Below are 23,057 nucleotides of genomic sequence, written 5' to 3'. Positions count from 1 at the left end.
TGGTAGCAGTTACTACTACTGCTACTACTACTACCACCACTACTGCTACTACTACTACTACTACTACCACCACTACCACCACCACTATACTGCTACTACTGCTACTACTACTACCACCACTACCACCACCACTATACTGCTACTACTGCTACTACTACTACCACAACTACCACCACCACTATACTACTACTACCACTACTACTAAATTAATTCATTTTCTGCTCTGGTCTTAGCGACTCTTTCTCAAACCGGCAGTCCAATTAGCTCAGCCTTCATCCTAAAGGATGAATTGTTGAGATGAATATGTTAGTCAGGCATGAAAGAACAGGGTGGGAAACCCCTGTTAGCTTCAAACACCATCCTGCCTCCCTAACTGCCTCTCCTCCACAGCACCCCCCCCCCCCCCAGCCCTAGTTCCCTTTCACCCTCTCCATCCATCTCTCCCCAGCTCCCCTGGCTTTTCATTGCTCCACTCCACCCCCACCCCCAGTCATCATGTCAGAGATTTGGGGGTAGGGGCAGAGGGGTCTGGCTGCCCCCACCCTCCCACAAGGATTTTTGGGGGGCAGAAGGGAAAGCAATCCTGCAAGGTGGACAGAGGGTGTCTCAAGGAGAAGCCAGGCACCGAATTAAAGTTTGGCGATTATTGGTGTCAGGAGAAGCTAAATAACCCTGTAACTGGTATGAAGGTGAATTCATGGTCTACTGCACACAGAAAATATGAGTGCTCTGTGAGACAGGAGAGAGCTGAGACGTCCACTCGCCACCCTGGGCAGCCCCCTCTCCAGAGACCTGGGCCAGCGGGAGTGGAGGGATCAAGAGGGGCGGACGTGGGCCCCCTCCCATCCTACCAGCCCCTTCCAGGCTTGTGCCAGCTCCCTAGAGATGAGTGCCAGCTTGATAACGTGTCTGTACAAGTACCCATGAGCAGACTGACATGCGTGTTGCTGCCTGTGCACACCTACCTAGGGATGTGCCCATGGCAGCATCATGCCCAGAAATACCAGTTTGGGAATACATGCATGAGCCCCACGCCACAGAGCCGCTGGCCTGGAGCCAGGGAAAGCCATGATGGGGAGCACATATGTATGTGCCTGCCTGTTGGCTCCTATGCACCACCCCACCCCCAGAGCCTACCCTGTTGCATACAAGCACACATCTAGACTTGTGGGTGCGGGCCTCTGGCACACAGACCCTCCTCAAGTCCACTTCCCAAGCCGAAGATTCCCTCCCCCTGTATGCCTCTTCACCTGCCAGGCTCCCAGAGGGCAAGGCTAGCATCAAGACAAAGGGCGCCAGGGTCACTGGGGGGCCCAAAAGACCAGAAGGATTTCAGAGTTTGAAAAAGACAGATCTCCCTTTCTCCTGCTACCGAGAGTCATAATTGTGATAGAATGCCAGTGCACCATTGCAGCCTGATTCCCTGCCCAGGTTCAGACCACAGGTCCTAGCCATGCCTACAGAGGCAGTGTGACGCCAGCTGGGCTCTGGTCCTCTCTCTCTCTCTCTCTCTCTCTCTCTCTCTCTCTCTCTCTCTCTCTGTCTCTGTCTCTCTCTCTCTGTCTCTCTCTCTCTGTCTCTGTCTCTCCCTCTCTGTCTCTGTCTCTCTCTCTCTGTCTCTCTCTCTCTCTGTCTGTCTCTGTCTCTCTCTTGGTCTCTCTCTGTCTCTCTCTCTCTCCCCCCTTCTCTCTCTGTCTCTTTCTGTGTCTCTCACCCTCTCTCTGTTTCTCTCTCTGTCTCTCTCACACATGCAATCTCTCTCTCTCTCTCTCTCTCTCTCTCTCTCTCTCTCTCTCTCTCTCTCTCTCTCTCTCTCTCTCTCTCTCTCTCTCTCTGTTTCTGGGCCTCTTTTTTTTCTCTGCCTGTGTCTCTCTTTGGTTCTCCCTCTCTGCCTCTCTGTCTTCCTCTCCCTTTCCCACCTTCCTCTAGGAGCACAGAAAGGGCAGGGGGGGGGGGGGGCAGGAGAGAAGCCCTGGGTTGCCACCTTATACCCGTTGCAGTGGGGGAGATCAGAATGTCTGGGCCCGTCTGTTGGGGAGGGGAGAGGCAGAGGGAGAGGGAGTCCCGAAGCGGACAGGAGGCAGCCAGGACAGTGGTGCCCGCCTTTGGTTCGGGGCTCTTTCCTGCTCCTTCTTTCCCTCCAAAGCAGAGAATCCGGCCCGGCCAGTTTGGATATTTATTAAGAAAAAGCCAAAGATAATTAACTTTTTTTGTTTTTGTTTTGTTTGCGGCGCCTCCCCTTCTGGCACTCCTGGCTGCCTGGCAAATTAAGCCTGCTCCCTGCATGCACGGCCCGCTGGCGCAGCGCTTGCTGACTGCCCCGAAACTGCCAGGGCCAGCGGCTGCCCCCTTGCCCGACCGCCCACCCACCTCCCCGCTTCAGGTTGCAGTCCTCGGGTAGCACTCCCATGCCCCTGTGAATGCCACCTGAACCAAGCCCCAAGGCCCCAGGCACCCTTTAACAGTGGGGTAAGTGGCATGCGGCGGGCGGGGTTGGGTGGGGGCTGCTGTTTGGGGCTGGGAGGCTGGCACAGTTGGGGTGATGGGGGGCTGGAGAGAGAGTCTCTCTTGGGTCTAGAGCCCCTGTGTTGGATAGCTCAGGGCTATTGGCCTCCTCGGAAGGCTCCGGAAGCGAAGGAGCCATTGGGGAGAAAGAATGAGGGCATGCCTACCTGGGGCTGTCCAGCTCACCTGCCCTTCTGACTTCCTGCCAGGATTGGTGCCCATTAGAGAAAAGCAGAGGCTGCTCTGTATCACAGACTTAGTCTGTATTATAGCCCTGCCGCCTGCCCATCTCCTCACCAGGCCCTGACCCTCTTCTGTCCCTACCCTTATGCCCACCAAAGTCATTAAGAGACTAGCTGAAAGACGTGAGTACTAGGACTGGGCATAGAGTGCCACTGTTCCTTTGACCTGGCCAAATTACCTCAAAGATCCCCTCCTACCACACCCCTTAGATTCAAAACCATAAACTCCCCTCCCCCCCCCCCCCCCCCCCCCCCAGCCCAACTGAGCTCAGCCTTTCCCCACTCTGAGTGAGCATACCTGCTTCGGAGGGAGAGCACACCATCCCTGCCTCACCTCCCCCAGCCCCCACCATTGCCTGCCATTAGTCACAGTTATGGGTCAGACCCTCTGGCTGACTAACCTAGATTCTGTGACAGGCCCCATACCATGCCTGCCTTTCCTCTGGTGCTGGGGCCCACCAGGCTTCACGGGCACTAGCCCGCCAGTGAAGACCGGAAAGAGTCTTTGGTTGGGAAAACAGAGATGGAGGGGTTGGGGGTGGAGGTTACCGACTCCAGGAGCCAGACCATCCCTGTCGTGTGTGTGTGTGTGTGTGTGTGTGTGTGTGTGTGTGTGTACGTGTACACGCTAGCCAAGGGTGGGGGAGGAGAATCTCTGAAGTTGTCACCCTACTAACCTGATTGTCATTAGATGGGGTGTGGCTTCCTGCTCTGATTGGTGCCTTGACCCCTCCCTCTTCCAGGGTCCTCCTTGCCATGGCTTAGGTTTTGGCCCTTCTTTCCAAGAGTAGGGCAGTCACAGTAAGCTCCTCAAATACAGAGCCTACTTTAGACCCGGGTACTGGTCTGGGCAGCAAACAGAGGGCATTTTTCAAGGATTTGGCTGGTCTTTTTTTTTTTCTTTCCTCTGAAATATAAGGATGTGCAATTTTTTTGGTTTCAATTTAGCATTGGAGAATTTTATAATTTAGTAATTAAAATCTCTGATAGGCTTTAGAAATTGCGGCTAATTGAATTTAATGGGAAGATGATTTTCAATTTTATTTGATTACCGGGACCCCTGGCATCGGTATTTATGGGAAAAAAATGGGGAATGTGCTGTGTGGGCTAAGATGGCATAATTGAATTAGGGATAATCGGATTTCTCCGTCATGAATTTCACTATAATTTTCCTATAATTTTCCATTAGATATCTAGTTTACAAATATTCACAAAGAAATGAAGCTCTTTCGGAATGGAGATTGCTGGCTAACAGGATTACGGGGACGATCGCTCGGCTGTGCCAGCCCCGACTTCTACCATAATGCAATCCTTATGTCTACCTCACACTTAAAGTGGCCTGCAGCCCCTCATTCCCCCCGCCTGATCTGTGGACCCGTTTCTGCCGACGCTTCCTCTTCCTCTTTCCTTTCTATCCACTCTTTACCCCCTTTCTTGATGCTTCTGTAGGCTGCCCCATCCCAAGATTCCCCATTATGGCTCACCCCCACAATGGAGACATACCAGGCTGAGGTTGTGAGCATCAGTCTCTGGGAGAGTGGGAAAGGGCCTTGGATTTAGCGGCACTGCTTTGACCTTATCGTTCTGTGCCTCAGTTTCCTTGTCTGTAAATGAGGTCAGACTAGAAGACCTCTGTGACTCTCTGTTTTTTTTATTTTTTGCTCACTGTCCTGCCCATAGGAAATTGAACTGTGGACTCACATACCCACCTTTATCATATCATGCCTTTTCTCTGGCACCCTCAACCTTTCTACCAATGGTGAGAGTGCCATACACGGACACATACACACTCACACATCCCACAGCCCAGTGCACATGCTCCCACACAGGTGCTAACATGCTTGTACATAGTGGCTCAGACTCCCATGCCCCAGCCCGGACAACTTCGAAAGGAACCAGTTTATTGGGATCTTGGGGTGGGGTGGGAGAACAAAAGAGGCTTTGTTCCACTTTATGTGAAAGTTACAAATTCAAAACTGAGAGCAGATAAACCGGGAGATACCCTGGTGTGTAAACAGGCTGCAGAGTGAGAAGGCCCCGGGCTCGGGAGGGAGGGTGAGTGGGCAAACTCTGGGGGTGCCGGGTGAACTGGAGCCAACACCAGCCTCTGAGTTGGGGAAAGCTTCCCAGGGACTGCCTGGTGTGGCTACCCAAGTGGGTGGGCTCTACGTTTCCGTGTATCCCTGAATCCTCTCACTGGCTGGCTGATACTTGGGGATATGCAGGGGTGAAGGGCCTTGTGGTTCTGGCATGGCCTCAGGGTCAGGAAGGCCAACACTGGGTTTGGGGATCTGTCAAGCCCTCTTGTCCGGTTAAATGGAAGCACTGATCCCCTTCTATGGGGACAGGACCTCAAGACAGGAGAATCTTGTTGCAACGTCACATCCTGAGACTATGGCCTCCCCCATTAAATCGTGAGCTTCTTCAGAGCAGGGAAGATTTTTGTGTTTTGTTTTTTGGAGGAGAGGGGTTTTCTTTGTATCTCCAGCTCTTTGCATAACTCCTAGTACATCCTAAGTCCTTATATAAATGCTCATTGACTAGGTCTGCCCGCAGAGCAGGGTTCCCAGAGAACCAATTTTAGAAGTGAATCTGGTCTGACTCTTTCATTTTACGGATCAGAAAAGTGAGGCCTAAATGTGAAGGGTGAATAGCCCACAGTCACAATGATAGTAAATGGCAGAGGTGAAATTTGGACCCCAAACCTCAGACTCCAAATCCAGCCTTCTCTCATGGTGTTCTCAGAGGAAGGAGTGGGTGGCCTTGGGCTCTTATTTCAAGGGGTTCCTTGTTCCTGCTTCCCCCCTCTATAGCTTGGTCCATTGACATAGATATCCCTTGCACCTACCCCCTGCAGTTCCAGGTCTGATTGGCCCCTGTCTTCTTCTCCTCCCTGGGAATTCTCTCTGAATCTCAGCCCTGAGATCTTGGTCATTTAGTTTTTTCTACATATAAATATATAAAGCCAGGAGTACCTAATTCCTGTCCCTCCCCCAGAGATTCTCTTAACTCCCACCCCCATCACTACCTTTTTAGTCATGGAACAGATCCCTGAGCAGCCAAGGTCAAACCCATCAGGCTCTCAGCCTCTGTCTCCCCGGAGCTTTAGGCTGAGCCCGCCCCATCTTTCCCTTAGGGCCGTGGCAAGAGGACTGGCCTGGAAACAGAGTGGAAATTGCAGAGATGGTATACCTTAGGCTTGGATGAGAAGGCTTCTGAGACTCCTCCTGGTCCTGAGGGTCAGCCCTTCTGACTGTCCTTCCCTCCATCCCCCCAGAAGTGTAATAGATCAGGAGATCTGAGTTCAAATTTAACCTCGATGACTTAATATTGCAGTCTTGGGCAAATCACTTCTCTCCAGGGCTCAGTTTGCTCATCCATAAAATGAAGTTGTTACTTAGTCATTTTTCAGTGTTGTCCGATTCTTTGTGACCCCTTCTCGGTATTTTTTTTTTTTTTGCAAAGATACTGGAGTGGTTTTCCATTTCCTTCTCCAGCCCATTTCACAGATAAGGAAACTGAGGCAAACAGGGTGAAGGGACTTGCCCAGAGTCACACAGCGAGTAAGTGTCTGAGGTCAGATTTGAACTCAGGAAGATGAGTCTTCCTGACTTCAGGCTGGGCATTCTATGCACTGGGCAAAACGTACCAAAAGGAGTCATAAAATCATAGATTTAGACCTGGAAAGGACCTTAAGAGCCATGAAGGCCAGCCCCCTCACTTAATGTTTTAAAAAGTTACTGTATTTATTTTACATGAATTTATACTCAATCCCTCCCATCACTTTCCCCAACTGGACAAAAAGGAAAACCTTCACCCTAAACATGCTTGCTTTGGACAAAACAAATCCCCACGTTGTCTGTGCCCCAGAATGCCCATCTGTCTCTCTGCATTTTAAGTCCACCAATTCTTTGGCAGGAGGTGAGAGACACATTTCTTCTTCACCTCATTTAAAAGATGAGACAACTAAGACTCAGATAGGTTAAGTGATTTGCTGAGAGACACAGTAGTATCCAAGGTTTAATTTGAACTCAGATCTTTTGGACTTTAAGTCTAATGCACAGTTATCTAATCTCTGCCTCTTTCTGTGTATGTGTCTCTGTCTCTCTGTCTTTCTCTTGTCTCTCTCCATGTGTCTCTTTGTGTGTGTTTCTCTCCTTTCTTCTATATCTCCTCTCCTCTCTGCTTCTTTCCTTCCTTGTTCACTGTCTCTCAATCTCTTGTCTCCCTCCATCCCTATGTCTCTTTCTCCCTTCCTCTCCTCTTCTCTTTTCTCCTCCCTCTCTTCTCTCTCTCTCTCTCTCTCTCTCTCTCTCTCTCTCTCTCTCTGTATCTATCTGTCTGTCTGTCTATCTCTCCACTCACACCTCTCCCTCCCAGACAAACGCCTTCCTAGTCCTAAATCTTCTTACAATGGCCCCTGCGTTACTGAAAACTTAATCATCTTGGTCCCATCTGGGCATCTGGGATAGAAACTCCCTGTGTCCTTCCAACTCTTATCTGACCAGAGAAGGTCCCTCTCCCCTGTACCCATCACACAGCATCAGAGGATTAGTCAGTCAAAGTCAACAGGCACCAGACACTGAAGATACAAAGAAAGACAGAGGCCAGTCTCCCCTTCAGGGAAGCTCCCAGTCTAACGGGGGGACAACCCCCACGTGAATCTGTACAGATAAGCTATATACATACAGAAGTTTCTTTAAGGCTGGGAAGGAAGGACTTTATAGGCCATTTAGCCCAGCTCCCTCATTTGTAGATGAGAAAACTGAGACACAGGAAAGGAAAGTCATTTGTCCCAGATCGAGTGGCATGTCGGGGATTTGAATCCAGGTCTTTGGATTTCACAGCCAGCACATTTGGACTGGCCCCACTGTGAAACCTGGGAGAGCACTCCAATCCATCCTCTAGGCTCAACATGTGGCCTGGCTGCTTAGGTTCTAGTACCTGGCACAGAGGAGGTGTTTAAAAATGCTTGTTGCTTGATTGATGTGTCTCTACAATCCAGTGAGTATTTAGTAGGCACCTACTGTGAGCATCCAAAGACAGAAGAGCCTTTGGCATTAAAAATCTTATATTCTGGTAGGGGATACAACCTATAAACAAAGAAGTAAAAGTATGGGGGTCTTTTTTTTCAAAGAAGGGAGAGGAAGTAATAACAGTTAGGAGGATCAGAAAAGGTTTCCAGTGGAGCTGAGCCTCGAATGAAGACAGAACAGGCAACATGCCAGGCCTAGGGGATAGCCAATGCAAGGTCATGGAGTCAAGAGATAGAGTTCTGAGACCAGGTAACAGCATAGGTCAGCTTGGCTCAAATGTAAGGTGCCTAAAGGGTAGTGAAATAAAATCAGGAAAATAAATGAAAGAAATTAAATGAATAAATAAAAAGAGGAATGGGGTGGAGGGAGCCTGGAAAGGTCAGGGCTTTAAATGCCAAGCTGAGTGTTTCATATATTATCCTAGAGGGAATAATGACCCATAGAAAGTTATTGAGCAGTCAGTGGTAAATAAGTATTAAGTGCCTGCTGTATACTAGACCCTGTGCTAAGTGCTGGAGAATCCAAAAGAGGAAAAAGACAGTCCCTTCCCTCAAGGAGTTTACAGGCTAATAGAGGAGACAAGAAGCAAACAACTTAGCACAAACACGTTACATACGGGATAAAGAAGGGGGCGGGGGGGGGGGGAAGAGAGCCTATCGGCTCTCTGTAGAAGGTGAGATTTTACCTGGAACGTGAAGGAAGTCAGGAAAGCTACATGATAAGACTTGTGTTTCATGGAGATGATTTCATAAGATCATAGATTTAGAGTTGGAAGGGACCTTGGAGACCATCAAGTCGAACCCCCTCATGTTTACAGATGAGGAAACTGAGGCACGGAGAGGAAGTGACTTGCCCAGAGTTACACAGCTATCAAGTGTCTGAGATAAGATCTGAGCCCACACCTTTACACCACACTTTTTCTCTGGCAACTCTCTGGGTGCATACTTCTCACTAGAATCACCCTTTCCGCTCAACATATATCCAGCTCTTACATTCTCTTTACATTCAAGCAGGCTCCTTGGATGTTCTTGGCCTGAGGTGCTTGGGGAGAGAGTTACTTGTCCCGTGTGTGTGTCTTTTGGGGCACTGAGTTCCTGGATGTTCTGGTTCCTGGTGCCCAGAGATAAACTCAAGCACACAGAAGTACGTTTGCATGCGTGTGTGTGTGTGTGTGTGTGTGTGTGTGTGTGTGTAAAAGCCTGGCATTGAGGAATCCTCTCACTAGGGGGCTAGCTGGCTGGCTGGGGTCTTGCTCTGGTAGCCAGGGAGAAGAGAAATAATTACAAATGTCTCTTTAGCCCTGGTTCCCAGTTACTCCCTACACCAGCCTAGTCATGGAATCTTAGAATTTAGGGCTGGGAGGTACCTTAGAGATTGTGTCAACTCCCTCTTGTCACAGAAAAGGAAACAGAGGCCCAGAAAAGGGTAGCAACTTGCCTGAGGTCTCGTCCCAACAGCAGGACTGGGACCTCCTCTTGTCCTTACCTTTAGGCACCTCCTCCCCCCTGGACTCTTTCTCCAGTAAACTGAGCTAAGGCACCTGCTGGAAGAAATCAGGGAGCCAGGTGACATCTAGTCAGGGAGAGATGGTGGGTATGGAGACAATGAGACTCCAGGGGTGGGGCTCCAGGGATCTGAGATTCCATACGAAACTGTTTGGAACTGAAGAAACTGGGAACATGGGGAGGGGCAGGGGGGAAGGAGAGAGAAAATAATAAGGAAAATGTAGGAGAAAGAGTGGATTGTAATTCTCCAACGCCCTTGCCCCAAGGCCTCTCTGGGCACCTCCCTTTACAAAATATCAGTAAAAGTAAATTGCCAAAATAGGCCAACGCCATCTCCCTCGGAGGCTGCCTCAGCGGGAACAGAGGGAGGCTGAACCCTGAGCCTCAACCCTGTGAGAGTGAGTGTAACAAGAGAGGAGAGGGAGATGGAGGCAGGGAGGAAAGAGGCCCTGGGATAGATAGGGAGAGAAGAGTCCCTTCTCCCTGGTCCACCCCCCCCCCCCCCCCCCCCGCCCAAAATAGGGCAGGAGTGTGGGCAAATCACTCATCTCTCAGCCTTAGTCTCCTCCTCTGTAAAATGAAGGAGCTGGACCAGCTCTAATGCTCTGCAGTCCCTTCAGTAGTAAACTTTTTGAAAGCAGGGACTATTTGATTTTTGACTACATCCCCAACACTTAGTACTGTGCCTGGTAGTGAGTGCTTAATAAATGCTCAGGGATTGACTGCATTCAGTTAAATGAGCATTTATTAAGTGCTTACTATTTACTACGTGTGTCAGGTGATGGGGACAGAAAAATGAAACAATTCCTTCCTTCAAAGCAGCTTACATTCTGCTGGGAGTGGGGAGAACCATATGTACACAGTAAGTAAACACAAAGAGTAGGCCAAGCAAATGTGATATAAGCTACTACCCTACCTTGAAAAAAAAAACAAAAACCCGCCACCTGTCCCTCCCAGTTCTCAAGTCTCTGATCATCTGATTGGAAATGCTGCCCTCTCCACTGGTCCTGGGAAGGTTCCCTGGAGACAGAGGGGAGGGCCTCCCTTGCCTTCCATCTCTGGTCCAGGGATGGGCAGGGATGCACAGCCAGAGTCTTCTGCCCATGGACAGACACATCAGGGACCTCAGAGGTGGGGAGTGGAGAGACGGGGGAAGAGTCAGCAGAAGGAACCAGTTCCCTTCTCCCCAGAGAATCTGGAGGAGGGAGGAGAGGACAATATAGCCTGGTCCTGTGATGAGATCGAAGAGATAGGAAATCAGGCCTGATGGTTGCATCAGCTGAAGGGCGTGTTCCTCACCTCAGATGACAGTGAGAGCTTGGTTCAAGAGGGGCATCTCGAGGCTGGAAGCTGAGTTGGGGGACTGGGGGCTTAGCGCCAGCAGCACTAAGGATAAGGGGGCTGGATCGGGGCAAGCCCCGAGGCATCGTGTGTGTGCACACAGGGGGCACAGTAGGGATCGGTTCTCAAGTGTGTGTAGACGGAGGTGTGTATTGGGGGTTTGCACCATCTGTGTTTTAGGGCAGACAAAGTGAGCACACATAGGAAAACATCCGCAGAGAGAGGAGCATCCCAGACTGAGGAGGAAGGTCCCCTGCCCACTCTTTTCCCTCTCTAGCCCCTGATAGATGGGCTGCCCCAAGAGACACTGTGTGAAGGAGTCTAGAAAAGATGGAGAAGGGGTCAGACGAGGTAGTGTCCTACAGTGAAAAGAAGTTGTATTAGAAGACAGAAGGTCCCCTTAGCCTCTCAGGTTTGTCAGATGTAAAATGAGGGGGAATTGCACTAGGGTCTGTGAAGTACTATAGTATCCCCCTTACCAGAGTTGGGCCAGGGATTCCCTTATGTCTTTTCACCTAAATGGGGGCAAGGGGAGAGGGAGGAGAGGGTGAAGGGCCCAGCAGCCCCTGCCCAGCATTCTCTTTGACTGGTCAGCTAGTGCTGGAACAGGTCAGAAGCCCATGGGAGTAAAAGGGCTAGGCCTGGTTGAGCCATTCTGGGTTCTAATGGATCCCATCCCTCTCTGGACTAATCCTACCATATAGGAGGTGCGGGTTGGTAGTGCAGGAACCTCCTGTCAGGGTGGTACAGTGCCGAGAGTCAGGATGTCCGTTCAAATCCTGTCACTACTTCACGTCTCTTGACTCGGTTTCCCTATCTGTAAAATAAGGGATCTGGACTTCTTGGCCTCCCAAGGTCCTTTTTCAACGCTGGATCACCGATCCGTGAAAGAGCCAGAAATCCTGGTTGCGTCCGCCTGGGTCAGAAGGAGGGGGCCGTCTTCAGGCCACTCTGCGGTGACAGATGCCCGGGGAAGCCCCACCCCAGGACCCTGGTGCTCCGGGGGGCGGCTGCGCAAGGACGTGGAGGGTTCGAGCCCCCACCCCACCCGCTCCAAACCCTTCTGGCCCGGGTTTGTTTTAAGGAGAAAGAGGCTTCCTCGCGTGTTTACTCGGCACACCCTGCTCAACCGCCCAGGGATTCTTTTCTTCTCCGAACTAAAAAAGCAACAGCCGAAAAGACAAAGAAAGAGGAAATTCTGAGTAAGGAAATTAAAAAAGAAAAAAACAACCCAAACAAAAACCCCTTTATGCCCAAATAACCCGGAGCCCTCGGGGAGGGCCGGAACTGGGGAGAGAGGACGGACTGGCGAGAGGGAGCGGGGCGCTGCGTGCGGGGCCGGGCCCCGCGTGTGCCCCATCTCACGCACGCACAGACACACACACAGACACACAGACACACACACACACACACACACACACACACACACACACACACACACACACACACACACACACACACACACACACACACACACACACACACACACACACACACTCGTGTCCCTGGCGGGAGCACGCTCTCGCCGCCTCCCGGCACACGCGCGCCCCACTCGGCTCCCGCGTCGCCCGCGCGTGCGGTCCCACTTCGGGGCACACTCGCGCTCAGCCCCTCACGCCGACACCTGCGCCCCGCGCCGGGATCCCCGGGGCCGTGGGGGACGGGGAAGGTTGCATCTGCGCCCCCGCCGCCGGGCGCGGGAGCCGGAGCTCGCCCTCGTCGGGTCTCGGTTCCCCCTGTCCCCGGGCAGGGGCGGGGGCCGGGGGAGGCCGGGCGACGGGCCGGACTCTCCAGACCCGGGGCGCCCGGGGTGGAGAGGCCGCACACACACGCACACACCACGCACGCACACGCCGGGACAGCAGTCAGTGCCGGCACAAGTAGCTGTGTGTCCGTGGTTTGGGGGTCTCGGATCTCTGGGGACCGGCCGGCCGCGCGCGTGTCTGTGCTGGGTGCGTGTGCGCCTGTGGGTGCGTTTCCCGGGGGAGCGCCGGGGCGCCCCCCGTCGCGCCCGCCCGGTCCGAGCCCCCCGTGCCTCGGGCTGGGCTGCGTGTGCGCCTCCCGCCCGGGCTCGCGGTGAGGAGTCTCCGCCTCCCTCCTCCCGGAGTCAAAGGTTTGGGGAATCACGGAGCCAATAAGACCAGCGGGCCCTGGCGGGGCGGTCCGGGGCTGGGAGAGTGTGCGTGTGTGTGTGCGCGCGTGTGTGCGTGTGCGTGTGGCACCGAGAGCGCCGCATCTCCTGGCGGCGGCGATCCCGGAGCGAGCGCCCGGGCGGCCAGAGCGGAGCGGGCGCCGGGGGAGCCAGCCAGCCCGGCCCGGGCCGAGCCCGGCAGCCTGGGATCTCTCACCTGCCCCCCGGCCGGCGCTGGGCCAGGCCGGGAGGGGGCGGCGCCCAGGCCGGCCCTGCCAATCACCTCCTCCCGGCGCCCCCCGCCCCCGCCCCCGCCCCCGCCCCCTCCCCCTCCGCCCCGCTCCACTCCCTCCTGCCAAACTGTTAGCCCGAGTGTTACCGTCAGGCGCAATGACATCAGGGTTTTAAAACAACTTGTTATTCGGGGAGTAATCAGTTGCAATTAGGCATTAATTAAGTATTATGAAAGTTGATTATTTAAGTGAATTCGGCTTTCGACTCTCCGACTATGGTGAGTACGAGAGAGCGGGGCGGGGGGCGCCGGGGGAGGGGGTGCTGCGGGCTGGTGCGGTCCAGAAGCGGGGCGCCGGGGGCCGGGGGCCGGGGCGCGCGTGTGTGTGCGGGGGCGCGCCGCCCCGTCCTCCTGCCTGCCCTCCCGGCCCCCCAAAGACCAGCACGGTCTGTCTATAAATAGTTTCTCTTTTACTTTAATAAACTCGCCAGCACAGCTGAGCCGAGCTTCACGTTTGCAATGTCGGGGTGTGCGAGCCGCACACAGGGGAAGAAACTTTTCTCCTTCTCCTTCACCCTGGCCGTGTCCCTCCTTGTCCCCCCGCCCCCCAGAGACTGCTGCTTCGGTAGGGGGGGACAGGCGGGAGGGGAGGTGGGGGTGGGGGGGAGGAGGAGGAGGAGGAAGGGGGCAGGGGAGCCGAGGGGGGGACTTCGAGAAATGACACTGAACAGACTATTTTTATTTTCTTTTTCTGGGCGTTCCCTGAAGAGTTTGGGACCAAAGAGAGGAGCATGGATCTTGGTACAGGTACTGGCCCGTGGGAACCCGGAGGGGAGGGGGGAGACTTTCACTTTTCTTTCGGTTCTTTTACGGAAGTTATTATTTTTAGCCCAATGAGGTGGCAGCTGAGGAGAGGGGGCGGGGAGGGGGCAGCAGGCTGGGAGAGGGTCGGTGGCCCCTTTCACACACTCGCCTTCTCTGGCTTCAGAGAGTTATTATTATTTACTGCCTCTTCGGGAGCTCTGACTAATCAGATACTTGTCATTATGAAAGAAGTAGGGAAGAGGGACCTGGAGGCACCCAGAGAGAACAGTTTGGGTTTTTTCGTGGGGTTTTCTAAAAATCCTGTTGTGTGAATGTTTTTCTTTCTTTCTGGTTTTTTTTTCCCTCTGTGCCTCGCTCTTGGGGTGTGTGTTTTTATTTTTTCAGTGGGGGGTGGTTGACTTTTTGAAAGCAGCGTCCTGTTGGGAAAGGTGGTTAGGCTGGTTTCGGGAGACTGTCTCAGAGTAAAGGAATTTAATTTATTTGGGACGAGGCAGTGTCGAATGATCAAGCTAGTTATTATGGCTAATGAGTATTTTTCACCTGAGAATCCGTGGGATGGCATGAGGCTGTTATCAGTTCAAAGTGCAGTGCCCAGGACCATATCTCCCCACCACTTTTTCCACCCTTCCTGCTGGAGGACCAGGCCTAAGCCCCGGGTGGACCTCTGACTCTAGGTTCAGGTTGACACCAGTGGCAGCTGGGGGGCAAAATTTGCCCTGGAATTTCGGTTTTAATTTAAGTCAGTATTTATCAGTAACTCCTACCAGGGATTCTAGCCCTGGCTAGGATTGGGGTTGGGGTTCACCTCTCGTTGTTGTGTCACCACTGGTACTCAACCTTGGCCTAGCCCGTCAGACCTTAGGAGAAAAACAACCAATCTCCTTCCCTTGTACAATTTCAATTACAAAAAAAAAAAAAAAGTGAAATAAACAGGTAGATTATTGTCATGGCCTGACCTTTGAAACTTCTGTTTCATTTTGGAAAAGGATATATGCATGTGTGTATATGTGTACTATCTGAGCTGCGTCCATATGTGTAAAGTATATTCAAGTAGAGACAAGTGTGTATATACGTACATGTGTTTATGTATCTTTAATAGACCCTGAATTAAAAGATTTATTCATTCAGGGGATTCTGGTCTTGTTCCCCAGGGCTTATAATGTATGACCTCTGTAGGGTCAAAGAGTATTGTGGGTGGGGGTGGAGTGTGTATAAAGGGGGATGGCTGTGGAGAGGGGGTGCATTTAGAGAGTTTAAAAGTTGTCCCCACCCCCTATGACGTCTGATCTTTACTTAACTTGGCATCTAGGTGCCCCAGGGCCTCAAGGAGGGAAGAAGGCAGCACCCCCTACTGGGCAAAGCTTGGCAAAAGTGTCCAGAGCCTCCAACCATCCTGGCCTAGCTTCCCTGTCTCTGTCCTCCCACGGGGACCCAGCCTGCCTCCAAACCCTAATCAGGTGTCTGATCTGTTCCCTACTGCTCCACCCCCTTTCTTCGGAAATGGGCCCCCACCCAGCCGGGCCAAGGGGCTGACATCCAGCCCTGCCTACCTGGTGCAGGCTCCCACACGCAGGCAGGCAGGCACGTGGGGCAGCCAGGAATTACTCACTGGGCCAGGCAGGGCTTTCCTCCTCCTCCTCTCCCCCCCCCCCCAGCAGGATACCAGCTGGGGCTGCTGCCCCAACCCTGGTGGGTCTGTCATGGGGGAGACTCCCCTGGGTGGGGAGAGGAACTCCATGACCCCATCCTAGAAGGATAGCTGGCTTGGGAAAGGAAGAGGAGGAAAAGAAACTTCCTGGGCAGCCCAGCAGAGAGGTGGGCGGCAGGAGTCTGTAGGGGCGTCTGGCTCCTCTTTGCCCTGGGATGAATCACTTCGCCCTTTACTCCAGGGGGGGCAGACTCTGGAAACTTTTCCTCGAAGTTAGGAAGGGCCTCTGAGGTCACCTCAGCCCTCTCTTAGCTGGAGCAGGGCCCTCCTGGCGGGACCCAGATACTGGACTCTAGCCACTCTGTGGGGAGGCCTAAAGTGCCAGGGTTCTAGCTATCCCTCTCTCCCCCGTTCCCCAGAGGAGAGCCAACTGGTTAGGACACCGCTGCCTCTCCTTCAGGTTAGGAAATCTCCCTTTAAATTCATCCCTCCAAAATTGGGGGGGAACCCAAACATTTCTCTCTTTTTTTCCCTAATAAAAGCAACAAAAGAGGTTGCGTTCTCTGAGATGTGTTCTGGGTCAGTGTCAGAGTCTTCCCCGGCTCATTTTCAGGATATAGCTGAGGTCCTCCAATTACCCAATCTCAACTACATTGTCAGTCAAAAGCAAGTTGGTTGTGCTCAGGGTGGAAGCTGTGGCCCAGTAGAGTGTAAGCGTCTTGAGGCTAGGGCAGGTGCCAGTCTAAAAGCTGCCATCAGCATCTTCATCAGTGGACTTCACTGGTGTGCCGGGAGGACTGTTTTCTGAAGATTGTTGCTTTCAGTGGGACCTTAGTCTGCCTCAAAACTCACAAAAGAAAGAAGCCAGAAGGGGCCTTAGGTTCATGTACCCCATCCTTCCAGGCTTAGAAGGATGAGGGATGTGGACTACTCCTCATCCTTGTCTTGGGTTCCCTGCGGGACTGTGGCACCCAGTGGTGGGGTGCAGAGACGGGACTAAAGCTTCTCTAGATAAGTTGAACAAGACTCCCCCACTGTTCAAGACCTGGTGTGTGGACCCTTTCCCCCACCACAGTTCAGGAAAGGGCTGGATCAATCTGGACGTCTTGAGCAATAAAAAATGCCGATGTCGTCCTAATTCACCAGGCCCCGAGATGACAGCAAATTTACATTTTTTAATTAAACTAGCAGCCAGTTTTTATGAGAGGGGGTTGGGTTATGCAAATCAAATGGTTGTGTACGGAAGATTAGGAGAGTTTGGGAATAAATTCCACAAATGCTAATAAAAAAAAAGAGAGAGAGAAAGAAGGAAGAGAGAAAGAGAAGGGGACATGGTTCCATTAGGCCCTTTTAGAGTGATTTCCCTTGGGGGGAGGGAACTAGGAAAGGAGGAGGGGGAGAGGGAGTAAGCTTTCAGACATAGGTAAATCCATTGTTCAATTGGGGCAGCCGATCTCTCCGATTGGACCCCTGAAGGTCTTGTTTCTAGGCTCTGGACAAACCTGAAGCAGTACAAGCATTAGAGTCCAGAGAAGAAACACACAGGTTGTCAAGGTTTCTGTTACCACCCCTCAGGGAACTTGAGAGGATGGGATGGGCAGAGGTTTCTACTCTAGCAGTACAGGAACACAGAAGCGTAACCCAGGATCTCTGCTGCAATAACCAGGATCCTGAAGCAGATCCCCAGGTGACCCTGGGTGGGTTCTGGGCAAACACGGGGAGTAGCAGGAGATTTCAAAGGAAAGCAGACAAGGAGAGATAGTAAGGAAAGGGGAAAGAGAGCCCGCCCAGAGGTTGACATCATTTTGTTCCAGCCAAGGTGGGTGTTATGAGTCAATCTTGGGAATCAGAAAATCAGAAGTTTAGCACTGGAAGGGATTGGTGCCAGATGCTGAGCTGGGCTTGATCATCTATCACTGAGCCAAGCTGTTCAAGGCCTCCATTCATAGGGACTTGAGAAAAAGAAAGTAGCCCTCAGAGATCACCTAAGTCAACTCTCCTCCCCACTCCACCCCCATTTGACAGATGAGAAAACTGAAACCCAAGGTCACCCAAGTAGCAGTGAGAAGTAGTCCTGTACACTGTGGTGCCTTCCTTCAGTCTATTTGCTTGCTGACTACCTCTATTTAGTCTTTACATGGGAAAGGTCAGGAAGGCAGAAGAGAGGTGGGAAATTTTCCCCATCCTGTTTCTTGGAGGGGCATTTCCCAGGAGCCATATACGTGGTGGACAGGTAGTGAGATGCCAGACCTGTCATCAAGGTAGGAGCCAAGAACTCTGCACCACCCAGTGCAGATGTCGTCTGAAGGCCTGGGATTATACATATGTGTTGCCATCTTCATCTCCTTTGGTACCTGTGAGAGAGTGATACGAGAGTGACCCGCCATGCCTGGCTTCCTTGTGGGTTCAGCCTGTATCTATGTGTAACTTCACCATTTGCAAAATGCCCTGTGAGATTGATAATTTAAGTATCCCTATCCCTGTATTTCAGATGAGGAAACTGAGGTTTATGAAATTGATATCTAGTAAGGAAGAGAGCTGAAACATGAACCTCAAGTATGTCATGATTCCAGATCTAGGATTCCCCCCCACACCATCCATCTTCTGGAACAGGATGACTGAAAAGATGTCTTAGGGTATTTCAGGGTGGTCTGAGGATCTGGTGGTCACAGAGCTGAATAGGTTCCCTATTTCTTTCCTTTTCCTCCAGATGTCTTCCTGCCTTCTTATATTCTCTTCTGCTAGGTTTTGCTGCAACCTTTGGACAGGTTGGACGCTAGGATTCCTAACACACAGTTAGCACCAAGCACCTACCTTGCCAGGGAGGTTTCCCAGGCCTCTTTTGCCAGGAGAGTTCCTAATGAAAGGGGCCAAAGAGCTGTGACCCAGTGCCATACTTAGGAGAACTTGGAGGTGGGCACCAGCTGGCTTCCCTCCTCCCTGCTCCAGTGAGAATGCCATGGAGAGCTAATGTAATATGGACATCCAAGCCACAGCCTCCCCCACCTCCCCTCTTCCAGCACCACCAGGGATCCTGGCTCAGTTCCAAAGCTAGAGTTTTATGGAGGAAAATGGAATAAAGGAAGGCACCTTTGGGAGGCTGAGTCACCACAGCATCATCTCCTAATTAAGACCACTGCCTCCCTTTGAGGCAGCCAGCCTACTTCTAGGGGCAGAGTGGAGCAGAGCTGACCTGTCCTCTGCTCTCCCCTCCTCTCCCCAACCAACCCAGGGTTCTTGAAAGGGAAGAACCCAATCCCTATTTTTTCCCCTCCACCCTGACTCCCTGGGTCATTGGGAGGAGGATGGTGTTGTGCATTTAAAATTCCCCTCCCCCAGCTGGTTTCCAAGCAATGACCACCTGGACCTCCAAGAGGGAAGGAAGTTGTTCCATGGTAATTAGTATCTGTGAGTCCCCCAGGCATGGGCTGTCCCCTAAAGCATCAGCAGCTGTTTGGGAGTAGCTGGGCCTCATGAGAATAGGAAATAGGGAAAGGAAAAGCTAGTCTCAGAGACAGAGGGTGATGCCAGGCTATGAGGACAGACTCTTCTATCCTTACTTGGATTAATTTTCAAAGGTGTCTCCTGGGCAGAATAGACCCCAAGCAAGAACAGGTCTCTTCAGGCCCCAGATAGATCAAGGTACCATTTTTCTAGTCAGTTGCTACCTTCCTCAGTCCCTGTAGCTACATCTCTCAGCCCCCATAAGTGAGTGCCTAGTGGAAAGAAAACTTTCAGAGCTTTGGTTTCCTCATCTGTAAAATGGGAATAATATCGGCACACCTTGTCTTAAGGGTGAGGCAAATCCCTCGTAAATCTTTAAGCCTTATAGAAATATGTGTTCCTTTTTTATTAGGAAGCGTCGGCCCATCAGCTTTTCAAAATTAGGAACTTTTCATCTTCCCTAGCAAGGGTCGAGGATCTGAGGTAGTGAAGAGATTCCCTTCTCCCACCTCATCTCCATCTCCCAGCTTCCCTGGCATCTTTTAAGGCTCCGCTAAAATCCCACCTTCTATAAGGAAGCCTCTCCTGACCCTAGTGCTTTCTCTCAATTAATTAGTTCCTGTTTATCCTGCGTAGAACTCGTTTGTACCTATTTGTTTGCACGTTGTCTCCTCCATTTGATGATAAACTCCTTGAGGGCAGGAGGGGGATTGTCCTTTGCCTCTTTGTATCTCCCATGCTTAGGCGCAGCATCGCTGCATGTGGTAGGTGCTTTATAAATGTTTGTTGTCTGACTGAATAGAGTTGGGTTTTTTTTTTTTTAAACCAACATCTTCTTTCATAGAGAAGGAAATGGAGACCTGGAGAGATTAGGGGACTTGCCCAGGGTGACACAGAGAGGGATCAGTAGATTCTAGAGCAGAAGTCAACGTTCTCAGACTCCCAAACCAGGGTTCTCTCTGTTAGATGGGGCTACCTCACCATCCCTCATTGAAAACCCTGGTTCATTCATGTACCTTTTGAGAAGCAGTGGGGTATAGTGGATAGAACGTTGGATTGGAGAAGGAGGGACACCTGGATTTCTAGGCTGCCTTGGATGTTGACTAGCCACATCCACCTGGGCAGGTCATCTTCCTTCCCTAGACAGCTTCTCTGTCTGGAGACAAGGGTTTGGGCACAATGACCTATTTCACAGTCATGAAGAAAAGACTGTCCCCATATTTACAGATATAGATAAATATACATACGCATTTTTATATATGCATATATAAATTTATATATAATGCATATGCAGATAGGTACATGGATAGATAGGTGGACAAATAGACATAGAATAGATAGATAGACAGACAGACAGACAGACTAACAAATAGATGGATAAGCAGACACAATAGATAGATACATAGATAGGCAAGTGGATAGATGGATTGATGGGCAGATGGGACAGACAGACATATAGGCAGGCAAATAGATGAATGGGTAGGTAGACAGATCAATGGATGAATGGAGGGATATAGATAGATGGATGGATGGATAGACAGATAGATAGATATGGGCAGGCAAATAGGTAGATAGACAGTCGGATGGACACACTCAGAGAATTTCATGAACCTTAGAGCATTATCTATTTTCATTATCATTTTCCATCTTCCCACAGTGCCTGTATAGTGCAAGCTACTATAGTTATGTTGAGTGAACTGATAAGGCCACAATTTCAGGAACAATCAATCTTGGCTTAGTGTCCGTGGAACTTTGGGTCTCAGCATCTCAAAACCAAGGCTGGGCCCTAAAGCCAAGTTGAGGGAGCAGGCCAGCCAGAAGCAGAAGGTATTTGGATGAGGGCAGGGGCTGTGGTGGAAGGCAGGAGGCCTGGACTCGTCTTCTGGGACTGAGAAGAGTGAGGGCATGAGGTAGAGTATGGACAGTGTCCTAGGTGGCTGTTGAATCAGGGCTGTCATTCTTTCCCCTGACTTTTAGCATTTCTGGGGCAGAGTCCAATCATCTTCAGATTCAACATCTCAGTCAGAAGGGACCTCAGGAACTATACCAACTAAACTTTCAAGTGGACAAAAAACCTCTGGCCCACATGCTCAATAATTCAGTTTGACAAATATTTGTATCCCTAGCATCCAGCAGAGAACCTGGCGCATAGAAGGTATTTTTAGAGAAACCTTTAATTTAATAAAAATGAAAATAGCCCCTGTACTTACAGAATTCTCGTTCTACTTGGGGGAGGAGAAGGAATAATATGTTCATAAATTAAAAAATAGATAAATAGATTAAAGTATTTTTAAAATATAAAAGTAATTTGAGAATAAAGGAATCTCTGACAAGGGGATCAATGTCTGCTTGGAGAGCTCTTGTGATAGAGAACCCACCCCCGCCCAGACCTTTTCAGACAAATCTATCTAGCCTGATCTAACTTGTAACATTGGTTTTTTGAACCCGTGTTAAACTTTACATTTCTCCCTAGTAAATTTTATCTCATTAAGTCAATCCCTACATTCTAACCTATTGAGATCTTTTTGGATTCTGTCTCCTTTGTCTCGTTTGCCAGCAGCTTTCGGTTATCTGCAAATTGTATAAGCAGGCCTTTATACCTTTATCCAGTATGTTGACTTCTCCACTGTAAATCAACAGTATTATAGTGGGCGTTGATTCTTAATCAGACACAATTCTGGCCTTAGAGACCCCTTCTATTTCTGGGATTCTTTCTTGCAACTACACGCATCTTTTTTTTTTTTAAGTTATTTTGCTGCAAACTTAGAAACCACCTCAACAGAAGTTAAAAATATAAAATAAATGAGGAAAATAAGAAATCAGATCATGCCTAATCACTTTAACTCTATTTACAGATTGCTGAAGGGAAAAAAAAGGATGTGATAAATTTGCTTATTTGTTTAGCTATCCATCCATTCACTCATTCACGTATTCATTCATTCATTCGTTTATATTTATGGTCAAATCTGTGATCTCATTGGTTTGGAAACTCCCTCCACTGAGATGGGAAATTCAGCAGCAATTTAGGGAGTTATCTAGGACTTTTAGAGGTCAGGTGACCTGCCCATTGTCCCCCAGCCATTTTGTGACAGAGACAAGACTGGAACTTGGAGCTTCTTGACTCCACGGTCAACCTCTGTGGCTTCTCTGCCAACTGCCTTTGATATATACACATGTGTTACACATGTATGTCATATATAGATGCATATACTCGATGGAAAATACACTTATAAAATAAAATGTGCATATATGCACACATACTAGAATATGTAATATATACAAATTTAAAAAGTGGTATCTCACACATATTGGATTGAATATATGTGCTGGAATATATGTTATACATAAACATATTAGAAATACGTGTGGTTTTTGTGTATCATGGTTATTTTTATATATCACACATATTTATGTATCTTTGTTTTGTATGTCACATCATAGTGATATACATTTATTTTATACATATCACATATATTTATACGCATTTATTTTATATACATAACACATATTTATACGCATTTATTTTATATACCATATAATATGCATTATATATCTTCATTATGATTATATATTTTTACATACACATATATTATATATTTATATATCACATATAATATTTCTATATCTTTATTCTGCATTGCATAATATGTATTTCATATATCAATATAATATATATATAATGTTATATATGTACATTTTAAAATAAAAGCAGTGACATCTTATAAGTACTATACTCTGTTAAATTAAAAATTGATAATATATCACTTGTTCTGGGGCTCCTTCTGATCTCTCTTCCATCTTACTATCAGATTTGGTTGGCATAGTTCAACATACATATAAATTTATACATACATGAAATACATATATATGTATGCATACACAAAGTTCATGTGTCTACACACATACAAACACATCTTTCCCTCCTCCAATTTCTCCCAAGGACACTTCATCAGTGTGTACACCAGCTTGGTGATACCCGCCCTAACCCCAGGGTCACCATGACTACCCCTGGGCTGAGTCCCTAGTGCTCTAGCAACGGTGATGACAAGCTGTAGGATAAAGAAGCCAGAGGGAGCTGGTGTTGGGGGAGGGGGAGCAGCTCTGAACTGGGAAGGTTCTCAGATGGGACCTACCCACTGTCTCAACTG

General features: G+C 49.9%; 1 protein-coding gene across 9 annotated transcripts in view; it reads left to right on the top strand.

Annotated features, from left to right (window-relative positions):
- The window catches only part of CASZ1 (castor zinc finger 1), a 235,905-nt gene that overhangs the window by 125,172 nt on the left and 87,676 nt on the right, over positions 1-23,057 (top strand). For 3 of the 9 annotated variants that reach the window (XM_072608840.1, XM_072608841.1, XM_072608839.1), the window contains exons 1-2: positions 13,371-13,617; positions 13,761-13,799. In XM_072608840.1, the coding sequence (XP_072464941.1) occupies positions 13,512-13,617; positions 13,761-13,799 (145 nt within the window). In that variant the 5' untranslated portion in view covers positions 13,371-13,511. Of the gene's footprint in view, positions 1-2,064; positions 2,470-13,083; positions 13,272-13,367; positions 13,618-13,760; positions 13,800-23,057 lie in introns of those variants that run through there. The other 6 variants (XM_072608836.1, XM_072608835.1, XM_072608838.1 and 3 more) reach the window with 5 other exon arrangements.

This window comes from Notamacropus eugenii, chromosome 5 (assembly GCF_028372415.1).
Source record: "Notamacropus eugenii isolate mMacEug1 chromosome 5, mMacEug1.pri_v2, whole genome shotgun sequence".
Lineage (NCBI taxonomy): Eukaryota > Metazoa > Chordata > Mammalia > Diprotodontia > Macropodidae > Notamacropus > Notamacropus eugenii.
Note: the sequence above shows the minus strand (reverse complement) of the source record. Positions and strands in the feature narration are given on the sequence as shown.